We start from the raw sequence: 12,223 nt of genomic DNA, 5'->3' as shown, positions 1-12,223 counted from the left end.
CTTCCTCAAGATCTTTACATCATCAGCAAACAGACTTGCATAACTGTTCACTCCATCTACCATATCATTTACGTAAATCAGGAACATTACTGGTGCCAACACTGAGCCCTGAGGGACTCCACTTGTTACTTCCCTCCATCCAGACTCTTATCCTTTATTACTGTCCTCATTTGTCTGTCTCTCAAAAAGTCTCTCATCCATTCCAGAAGTTTCCCCTTTAGTCCTCCTATATATTCTAGTTTCCACATTAGTCTCTTATGAGGTACCTTGTCAAAGGCCTTCTCTAAGTCTAAGTACACACATTCCACCCAACCATCTCTCTCCTGTACCACATCAATCGCTCTTGAATAAAAGCTCAACAAGTTAGAAACACATGACCTTCCACTTCTGAATCCAAACTGACATTCAGCCAAAATATTCATCTCTTCCAGATACTTTATCCATCTGTCTTTCAGGATTCTCTCACACAATTTTGCAACCATGCAGGTTAGAGACACTGGTCTATGATTCAGGGGTTCTTCCCTGTTTCCTCACCTTGTAAATTGGTACCACATTTGCCCTCTTCCATTCTTGTGGCACTTTCCCCTCTTCCAGTGAGCATACGATTAAACTGTGACTTTATCCGCCAGTTGTTCTCTGCATTCCTTTAGTACCCAATTAGAAATTCCATCAGGTCCTGGGGCTTTCCTTACATCTTGAGTTTCCAGTAATTTATACACTTCCTGTACCTCCACTTTTATATCTTTCATCACCGGAACATTTCTAATCACTCCCTCCCCGTCCACAAGCTCCTTTTCTTTAGTGAAAACTGACTGGAAACGGTTGTTCATTATTTCTGCTTGCATTGCCGCATCCTTAAAGACCTCTCCTTCTACTTTCAGTTTGGTGATTCCTTCCTTTTGTTTCAGTTTGCCATTAACAAATCTATAAAACAGTTTGGGTTCATCCTTGCATTTGTCTATTATACCTTTTTCAAAATTCCTTTCTTCTTCTCTACGTATTCTTGTGTATTCATTTCTTGTTCTTTTATATTCTTCCTTTGTTCTGTTGTTACCTCTCTTTCTCCAATTGTTCCACGCCTTATCTCTCTCTTTTTTTGCTATCATACACCTTCTATTAAACCATTCCTTTTTCCTGTTTCCTTTCCCTCTTACTCTTGGTACAAATTTTTCCACTCCCACATTATAGAGGTCTAGAAATATATCCCACTTTCTCTGTATCTCTCTTGTTTCTCTGAATTTTCTCCAATCCGCATTTTCAACAAAGTTTCTCAATCCTGTAAAATTTGCTTTCCCAAAGTTGTATTTTCCCTGTCTATGAAGCTCGTCTCTTGGCTCGACGTTCCCTATTAACATCTGGAACTCAATGACCACATGATCACTTTTTCCTAAAGGACAGAGATATTTCAATGATTCTATTACATCGGGTTCTTTGGTGAACAGTAAATCTAACCTTGCTGGTGTGTCCTCACCTCGAAACCGTGTCTCTTCTTTGACCCATTGCGTCATCACATTATTCATTATTATATTTAATAACATAGTGCCCCACGAATCCTCGCCGCCTCCCGAGTACCATTCCTCCCAGTTCACCTCTTTACAGTTAAAGTCACCCACCAAAATTATATTATTGCTTTTCTCAATTATTTTTTGCAAATAGCTAGCCATATCTGACAACACCTCATGGTATTCGTCATCCTTCCATGCTCTCGTCTTTGGGGGAACATACACTACCGCCATATCTCTCTTAACATTCTCTCCAGTTTCTAATTTCATATATATCACTTCAGCCCTGCCTTCTCCCATTTCCACAGTATCTACATTTATGTTGTTCTTCACTGCTATCATCATTCCTCCTCCCTTTTTTTCTTTTCTGTCTTTTCTCCACAGTTTGTATTTACCATCTCCCAAATGAACATCAATATCTTCTCTTAATTTGGTCTCTACAAAGCACATGACATCAGGTTCATGTTCTCTCAAGAAATCGTTAATTTCGATCCTTGTCGATATGAAACCATCAATATTAGTACAGTATATATCACCTTCAAATTATTTTTGACGTTTTTGATACCCTCTTCTCTCCTACTCTCTGTCCGTACCACTTCCTCAACTTCTGATCTTTCACAACCATCCCCCTTTTTCCTTCACTTCTATTTCCTTAAATACCATTTCCTTACTTTCATATCCAATACTCTCCAAAAAAAAGTATTACATTCTTCCTCTGTCCTCTTATCATTTTTTTCCTTTACTTCTTCCTTTAATGATTTTAAAACTTCTCTTTCTTCTTCATTCAGATCTTTTCTTATTATAATATTTTCCATCCCCGCCTCTTTACTTAATTTCCAGGTCACTTTAAGTATCTCATTTATTACACTTTCTGATGTAAACTTGACTCTCATTGGTCTTGTTTCCCCATTCTTATAAGGCCCTATCCTCCTTACTTCCTCAATTTCTTTTACCCACTTGTCTCCTTCGGGGTCAATCTTGCCTAATACAGTAATCCCGCATTTTTTGCGGATTTTTTGTCTACGGTTTTGCCCTCTCGCGGATTTTCTTAGCATTAATAAGTTCAACTAAAATATCCTTGAATATAAAGAAAAAAAAAAAAAAATGAAATTCCCGCAGCTTCCAATTGTAGCGCGGTAAACTCACGCCACCCTCTGTCCCTTTCCCGTGGCCCCTCTGCCAGTGTTACCATATCTAGCATAATTTTATTCTTTTAGCATAATTTTGATAAAATTTTCGAGTCTGGAATATTTTTTAGCATATTAGAAGTTTTAGAATCATTCTAGCATAATTTAGAATGGAATGGAATATTTTTAGAATAATTTTATAAAAGCTACAAATCAGAGAGAGAGAGAGAGAGAGACGAATAAGGTAAGATGTTTGAATAGTTGGTTACTTTCAGTTTGGGCTTGGTTGGGTTGGATTAGGTTAGGTTAGGTTAGGTTGGATTAGGTTAGGTTAGGTTAGGTTGGATTAGGTTAGGTTAGGTTCGGTTAGGTTAGGATAAGTTTGAGCTTTGTACTTTACCCATGAAACCTAAGTTTTTCCGATGGATTTTGGCATGATTCATTCGATTTTCAGCTTCATTTCAGTCGGAAATGACCATTTTCTGTGTTTCCCCCCCTCCCTATAACCCCCGATTCCCCAAAGATCCCTCATTATTTCAGGGGGATGGGGGGGGTCATATCTCAAAATCTGGTTATTTCTGACGGAAATGATGCTCAAAATCGAACGAATCACATCAAAATCCATCAGAAAAACGTAAGTTTCGTGGGAAAAAGCAGTATGGGTAGATACCGATATTTATCCTCTTACTGTATGTAGGTTCATTTTAATATTTTCATAGTAAACAATACATAATTAATATGTTGCACGAATATGTATAGAATTTTATCATTTAGCTTCAAGTTAGCATAATTCATTTTTTACTTGGAACAAATATGCTCAATCTAGCATAATTTTTTCATTGCCCTAGCATAATTTCGTTGTCTGGATATGGCAACACTGCTCTCTGCCCCGCATTCTTCAGTCCACGCCTGACTGCCTTAAGTGGCTGTTGTGGTTGTAACCACACTATGATATGAGCCTCTTGCCTCCCACTTGCTTTCCACATGGCCCCAGGACGTAAGCCAGCCTCACCAAAGGCTAATAATACAATTAGTAAGAACTCCAGAGTGACAAAACGATCAAGTTATGACCTTAGCAGAGAAAATTGTGTTACTGGACAAGCTAAGAAACGACCGTGCGAGTGTTTGCTATCACCAGTTAATGCATCTTATTTTGTACTGTTTTGTTAATAAATGTGTAGATAATTGTGTATTACAGTACGGTGTTTACGTTTTTCCTTCATAATGGAGTATGTGCTTTCAATCTTGTAAGAAGGTATTTCGGGATGAGTATGGAGGTTTCGGGACAATTCGCAGTCACAACAAACACAAAACAATTCGCCTTCATTAATGAAGATAGCTATGGGTGACGCTAGAATATAATTCAAAGGCGACTACAACGAGGAAGAAACAAGTTAATTATTGACTAAAGGTGCAACTAATAAATAATATCCAGAACCTACGCTACTGAACATAGACTTTGCTGGATCCCCCTGAAATATAGTTATTAAAGTATTGATTAATTAATAATAAGTATATTGATGAAAGTATTGATTAGTATATTTATAGAATGGCGGGGAATCGTCCAGGGTGCGAATTGTTCTGAAGGGGAATCGTCCATGTTTTGACGGGGAATTGTCTGACGGCGAATTGTCTCGCAGTCAGTATGGACATGGACTGTGTGATGGGCAGCATGGTGGACACAGGTGCAAGTTTTCAATTGTTAATAGAGTATTCGCGGAATTGACTTTTCGCGGGGGTTACAAGAACATAACTACCGCGAAATATGCGGGATTACTGTATTTCTCTCACCAAGTTCAGGTCTCTCTCGAGTCTTACGAACCTAACCTTTTCTTCCTCTTCCCTGTTTCCAAATACTACCACACATCTGCTCCTTTCTACAGTTTCTCTCACTATTTTCTCTTTTTTCTTCAGTATTTTCACTACATTTTCTTCCATTTCTTTCTTGTTCATTTCCCTTTCTTCCTGGATGATCTCTCTTAAGCTGACCACTTCTTTCTGTTCTTCTTCTACGTGTGCCCACTTTGCCTTATGTTCTTCTAATACATTACTCACCTTCTCCGTTTTATTAGTACTCTCTTCTAGTTTCCTCCTCAATTCAACATTTTCCCGCTTCAAAATTCTAATCTCTTCATTCGCTGTTTCATTGGATTGGATCAGACTCTGTATGGTAGTTTCCGTATTTTCAGACACATCCTTTATCACTAGATTCTCTACTTTCTTTTCAAGTTCACTAATCCTCATAATTAATGTTTTAACCAGGTCCATGACACTGGTATTTGTATCAAATCCTTGAAATTCTAGTCCCTCATTGTTTACATTTTCGGCCATGTTTGATGTTAGTTAAATACCAAAACAGCTGTTACTGAAAAAAACTACAAACATTCATGTATAGTCTACCCAATAAATCTTTACATTTTTGGTGGTCTATTAACTTTCATTATTTTAAATTTAAAACAAGACCTTAGGAGACAGGACAGACAAAATTCCTGAAACTACTTAAGGTTAGCAGCAATGGCTGGGACATCTGCTCTCTTCGGCTGTTTCTCCGTGTGTGTGTGTGTGTGTGTGTGTGTGTGTGTGTGTGTGTGTGTGTGTGAGAGAGAGAGAGAGAGAAGCACATGTGAATTCCTGTACAGGGTGGATGGGGCTAGTGACTAGGTGACATGAGCCTTTCTGGGGAAGACCCATTACCATCACATAGGCTGAATCCTTCAAAGTCGAACCCTGGTTCCAGTTCATCTGCCTCTTCTCTGTCCATTTCTCCTTCCTCCTCATCCCCAGTACTATATACATCCAAGTCTCTAATAATATCTGCTACATTTGGTCTTTCCTGAAAATATTTTGTTATTTTTGTTTTTTTCTGCTCCCTAATGCTGTTATTGTACACTTCCAATAGTTTAGATTTTGTAGCATTTAAGCTGCACAGGATTTCGGGTACCTCTGGCATGGGCCTGGTGTATGCCTCAATGGTGGGGTTTTGGGACAATTTGCCGTCACAACAATAACAAGACAATTCGCTGTCACTAATGAAGACAGCTATGTGTAACGTTAGAATATAATTCAAAGGTGACTACAGTGAGGAAGAAACAAGTTAATTACAGTATTGACTAAAGGTGCAACTAATAAATAATATCCAAAGTCTACGCTACTGAACATAGACTTTGATGGATCCCCCTGAAATATAGTTACAATAGTACTGATTAATTAAAAATAGGTATATTTATAGAATGACGGGGAATCATCCACGGTGCGAATTGTCCTGTCGGGGAATCATCCATGTTTTGACGGCAAATTGTCTGACGGTGAATTGACATGACGGTGAACTGTCTCGGAACTGATGGTGGTTACCAGCTCTGTTATGGTGGACAGGCAGTGGGATAATTTCTGCATGCTCACGTTGTCCTCCCTTGGCTGCTCTGGGCTTTCAGTCTCTTCCTCACTATTCATCTCTTCCTCTGTCATTTCCATCGCAGCTGCCTCATCATCATAATTTGCCAACAAGTGAGCATTGGTATGCGTGGGTGGCATTTTCTCAGCCAGGGAGTAATGTCGAAGTGTGAAATTTTCGTCCAACTTTGAGGAAAACGGTAACTTTCCAACGCGTCAAAGCGTGAATCGTCAAAGTGCAAAACATCGAAGTATGAGGAAAGACTGTACCTCTCCTTTTTATTACAGAAGTCACATGCTTAATCTCTTCAACCAAATCAAGTCTCTCTCTATTCCCCCTCCCAACAACCATCATTTTAGATTTACTTTCAAAATATGCTGCTCACAGACATTCACAAAACCAAACCAGACTCCACACAGCCTGTTTAGTAAAAGCAAGCAGTGTATCATCTGCATACATCAGGTTTGAAATACCCAGCCTTTCATCATTCATCAACACCACTCCTCTTTTCACAACTTGTTTTAACCTCTCTCATATCCTCATCAGGACTCTGCCCTTATCATTTCCATTTATCAGCTTTTCTAAATATTTTTTCTATTTTTTTTTTTTTTTTTAAATCTCTGTTTGCATACTTACAATGTCATCCTTTATATTCATACACTTCTTTGTATCTCTTACCTAAACAGTTCTCACACATTCATTTTTCCTTTACATCAATTACTTCTTTTTACATTTTATCAACCTCTTCACATATTCCTTAATCTCAATATACTCCCTCTTTCTTTCCTCAGAACTTCTTCCTTGCACTGAACTCAAGTACTGCTTCCTACGACTACTTTAACTCCACATCCTACCCACCTGTCCCTTTCTCATGACTGACATAAAATACAATACAGTATACTTATTTCTAATAAAGACAAAGCAACATTATGTGACCAATATTATAAGTAGAGTTAATGGAAGTAAAGAAACAAATCTAATGGACACCCACAACCTCCAACAGACCTAAACATTTTTAAACTTTTAACAAGGCAAGCATTAAAGCTTTCACAAGGTACTTCAATAGTTTTGAGAAGTTAAGATTCTATTTCATTTTGCCAACATAAACAAGTGACACCCATGCACTTAAAAAATAATAAAAAAATAAAAAAAAATAAAAATGGTGTCTTCTGAAAAGCAGTTCATGCAATAAAAATGCTTATTTATGAGTGCTTTTGTTCACACTCTCTAACTTCTAGGAGTCACTCTCATCTGAATAAACCTGTCTAATGCTAGCAGAAAGGAATATCATGAGCTGTCCTGGCCAACAGACAGTTAATGGTTACAGTACTAACACTCTCAAGTTATGACCCATGCTCAGCTACATAAAATCTTCTGACATTTGAAACAATGAAATAATAGATTTTCCTGATAATGAGACAGATGACAGCAGGCCTACTGTAGTTAGTTCACCTGTGACATTTGTGAGGCAGTCATGGAGCAGTAGAGTGGGTTCATTTCTACAAAGGAGCCCCAGTTGTCAGGAAGATGCCGTGCACCCGGGTGATTGCCTGGGCCTTCATGCTGCCCATGACACTCTAGACACACTGGACATGGCACCAAGCGTGTCACCAGGAACTTCCCCTCGCTAGTATGCACAAATCGTGTTCCTAATGTTGGGTACCTGTATGACAATAGAGGGATCAGTAAGAGTTGAAAGATAATCCTGCATGACAAGAGAAGGACTTGGGACTGAAAGCTAAGGCCTTGCAGGCCTAGTCTTTGCTAGTGCTTGTATTACATTTAGTTTTTCTAGTAATTTTTCTAGCAATGGTGAATGCATAACAGTTAACCACTTTACTAGGATGAAGTAATTGTTATTTTATTATTGTATTTAAAGAAGAAAAAAAAAATTTAGTGACTGGAAGGAGTTTGATGTTGCCTCTATTATCACCTTCATGGCAAAAATAATATAAGTTGTGTCATCATTCTGAAGGGGTTCAGAACTGGTACTCTATATGAAAATGAATACTAGTCCAAGAGACATTCACGCTTCATTTTGACATTTTCTAACCCAAAGCCCTGTGACTTGCTATGTACAAGAATAGCTTAAATACTGCAACATCAAAGCACTGTGTGAAGCCAAAATGAGTAACTGCAAGTACTAACCAATCTTCAAGTAGAGTGTCAATGTGGTCAACAGCAAGTGAGAGTAACTTGGCCACACATTCTGGCGCTGGGTCGAGCACCACACTCTGGATACCGCATGCCAGAATATCTCCGGCGCCCACCTGATCCGTACCATCTCCCTCTTGTACTGGACGTTTGATTACAACAGCCTCATTTGGTAGACAGATCTCAAGTACTGCACAGTTATTCACCTGAAATATAGACAGTTTTGTACAGGTTATGCATTATTTTGATTGGATATGCTCTCTCTCTCCCTCCCCCCCCTCTCTCTCTTCTCTCTCTCTCTCTCTCATCAAAATTTTGAAAGACTATTATTATATTCAACACATAATTTCATTTCCATGCTAGATAAGAAAAATCTTAGCTGAAGGTTAATACTGGTATACTAAAGGCTACTATGCTTCAGAAGGAAGAAATTTCAAAGATTCAAGCACTTAACAATGTATTGGAAAAAGAACTGTTGTTGTTGTTGCTGTGGTCCCAGGCATATATGAACATGAACCCGGTGGATTGCAGGCTGAAGTCACCCTTCTCACATTGTCTACTACCCTCTTTTTAAGGGACAGGGAGAGCTAAGGGATGTGGAACCCTCCTGTTACATTAGTGCCACCACATGAAAGTGTCCCTTTTCAGCACCAGGAAAAGAAATACAGATGACATACAACAACAGTATATAGGAGACACTCAATGTGAATACACACATATGGGTATAACAAAAATTATGAAACAAAGAAAAATGGAGTTTAAATCCAAAAAGGTGGGTGATCTTTGTAGGGAAACAGTATTTCACAATTACTGCCTGAGCATATACTGTACTGTATAAGACGAGGAAGTTTAAAATAAATGAGAGGGTCTTTCCTGTATGTTAATGCTGAAATCTTTATTTTACAGCACGTTGGCACTTACCTGTCGTCACTTTTAAGTATTTCATGTAAAAGCTTTGATATGAGCAAAAGTATACAGTGTGGCACTGCGGAGAGGATAGAGACATACTAAAGTAGTACAAACATCTGGACAAAATACAGGAAGATAAGTGTTTGACAACATAGTGCTAGGTGATGTTATGAGATGATGGTTTCCCGCTGAATGGTAAAACAAAACTGAATAATTTATAGCTAAGTTATCTGGCAAGGAAGAAATATGGCTGACATTGCAAGCGATATGTATGAGTATAAGAACAGAGAAGAGGAGACTTTTATCTCATGATCACCCTGTGTGGGCAGGTTCTCAATAAAAGAAAGGTGTCAGTCAGATTAATATATAAAGTACAGATTAACTGACAATTAGACAAAATACTTGCCTCCACATCTGACCACACTCCCTCCTGCCTGACCAGAAAGCGCATGCTCTTGTAATCATAATACAGGTGGGTTGAGGTGGAGGTAGGTGTAGGAGCATGGCCATGAACAGGCAGCACCTCCCTCATGCGGAAGAGAGTGGTGTGGGCATAGTGCAGCTCCATGCCTGTCTGCCAACAAACCCACTCTGCTTGCCCTCCTAACACTGATGAAAGCCCTCGGTCATTCAGTACCTTGCCAGGGAAAGATGAGTAATATCAAATGATGTTTACCAAAACTGTAATAGTTTCAGAACCAGACACCATACAATCAACAGTAAAAAATCCTGTATGGTTGTGATAATGGTATTTCTGGATTTATTATCCAAATTCCAAAATGGTGAAACAAAGAATCAAAATGCCATACTTGTAGATGATCTTAACCAACTTTTACAATGAAGAAACCTCTACAGTTGCAAATTATCAACATAAATCCTTTCCTTTGGTGTATTTATTAATTATTCACACTCTACTTTCATTAGGAAGTGACTGGTAACTGTAAGAATCAAGATAACCCTAATGACAATAGAATATTCTTGTCAACCCTCAATTCTTTCAATACTAACTTTAACAAGTCATCACCCATTCCCCCACTAAAATCTTCAGATGAAACACTATAACTGACCTACATGGTAAAGCAAACATCTGTGCCAGTAAATCTGTCTGAAATTCTACCTTAGAGGAAGTCAGCCAGAATGTCCCTGTACAAGAACAGGTGTGTGTGTATTTACCTATTTGTATTTACCTATTTGTAGTATACAGGAATTGAGCAATGCTCGTGTTGTCCTGTCTCCATATCCACATTTATCAAGTCTACCTTTACACACATGAATGTTTTTCTCATGCACCACCTCTTTGTCTAAGTCGTTTCAAATATTTAAGAATATACCTAATTGTGATATACACGGAATGTACTATGGTCGTGGGTTTCCGTCGCTGTTTCTCAGTAAGTCAAATTTAACTTTAAACTCGTTTAAGTTTTTAGACTGGACGATCTCTTTGTCCAGGCTATTCCATAAGTCTATACTTCTGTAAGGAAAGCTATATTTCTTGATATCCTTCAAGCAGCTTGACTTTTTCAATTTCATTCCATGTCCTCTTGTTGCTCTCTTATCCCATACAAACAGATCTTCTTTGTCAATTTTATCTACTCCCACCATGGTCCTGAACACCGCAATCATGTCTCCCCTCTTTCTCCTTTCCTCTAACGAAGGCAAATCCAGTTTTTCCAGCCTCTCTCTGTATGACAGGTCTGTCAGACTGGGGACCATCTTGGTTGCTGTTCTTTGTATTCTCTCAATCTTGTTTATATCTTTCTTTTTGTGTGGGCACCACACTACCGCTGCATATTCTAACCTGGGGCGGATCATGGCCACTATCAATTTTTCATCATTTCCTCATCCATATAATGAAATGCTACTCTTATGTTAGTCAAGAGCTTATAAGTCTCTCCAACTATCTTGTTAATGTGCTTTTCTGGTGACAAACTATCTTGGACCAGAACTCCCAAATCTTTCTCTTCTCTCCTTTTTGTGATTAATTCATTACCCAAAAAATAATTCAGTGATGGTCTCCTGGTACTTTTACCCATTTCCAATATTTTACATTTCTTTACATTAAATTTCATTTCCCACGTCCGGCTCCAATTGTGTATCCTATCCAAATCCTCCTGCAGTATTTTACAATCCTCCTCAACCTCTATCTTCCTCAAGATCTTTACATCATCAGCAAACAGACTCGCATAACTGTTCACTCCATCTACCATATCATTTACGTAAATCAGGAACATTACTGGCGCCAACACTGAGCCTTGAGGGACTCCACTTGTTACTTCCCTCCATCCAGACATCTTTTCCTTTATTACTGTCCTCATTTGTCTGTCTCTCAAAAAGTCTCTCATCCATTCCAAAAGTTTCCCCTTTAGTCCTCCTATATATTCTAGTTTCCACATTAGTCTCTTATGAGGTACCTTGTCAAAGGCCTTCTCTAAGTCTAAGTACACACAATCCACCCAACCATCTCTCTCCTGTACCACATCAATCGCTCTTGAGTAAAAGCTCAACAAGTTTGAAACACATGACCTTCCACTTCTGAATCCAAACTGACATTCAGCCAAAATATTCATCTCTTCCAGATATTTTATCCATCTGTCTTTCAGGATTCTCTCACACAATTTTGCGACCATGCTGGTTAGAGACACTGGTCTATAATTCAGGGGTTCTTCCCTGTTTTCCCCCTTGTAAATTGGTACCACATTTGCCCTCTTCCATTCTTTTGGCACTTTCCCCTCTTCCAGTGAGCATACAATTAAGCTGTGAATTTTATCCGCCAGTTGTTCTCTGCATTCCTTCAGTACCCAATTAGAAATTCCATCAGGTCCTGGGGCTTTCCTTACATCTTGAGTTTCCAGTAATTTATACACTTCCTGCACCTCCACTTTTATATCTTTCATCACCGGAACATTTCTAATCACTCCTCCCCTTCCACAAGCTCCTTTTCTTTAGTGAAAACTGACTGGAAACGTTTGTTCATTATTTTCTGCTTGCATTGCCGCATCGTTAAAGACCTCTCCATCTACTTTCAGCTTGGTGATTCCTTCCTTTTTGTTTCAGTTTGCCATTAACAAATCTATAAAACAGTTTGGGTTCATCCTTGCATTTGTCAATTATACCTTTTTTCAAAATTCCTTTCTTCTTCC

At 38.6% G+C, this 12,223-nt stretch overlaps 1 protein-coding gene across 1 annotated transcript in view; it reads right to left on the bottom strand.

Annotated features, from left to right (window-relative positions):
* Nucleotides 1-12,223, bottom strand: part of Lrrk (Leucine-rich repeat kinase) — a 540,691-nt gene that overhangs the window by 68,044 nt on the left and 460,424 nt on the right. The window contains exons 29-31 of the mRNA XM_080286185.1: nt 9,490-9,720; nt 8,169-8,380; nt 7,473-7,683 (exon numbers count right to left, since the gene is read on the bottom strand). Of these exons, the coding sequence (XP_080142311.1) occupies nt 7,473-7,683; nt 8,169-8,380; nt 9,490-9,720 (654 nt within the window). The remainder of the gene's footprint in view (nt 1-7,472; nt 7,684-8,168; nt 8,381-9,489; nt 9,721-12,223) is intronic.

Source organism: Coenobita brevimanus, chromosome 14 (assembly GCF_032717465.1).
Source record: "Coenobita brevimanus isolate Jiangsu-jjx chromosome 14, ASM3271746v2, whole genome shotgun sequence".
Lineage (NCBI taxonomy): Eukaryota > Metazoa > Arthropoda > Malacostraca > Decapoda > Coenobitidae > Coenobita > Coenobita brevimanus.
The sequence above is the reverse complement of the archived record's forward strand: the minus strand, read 5'-3'. Positions and strand labels throughout refer to the sequence as shown.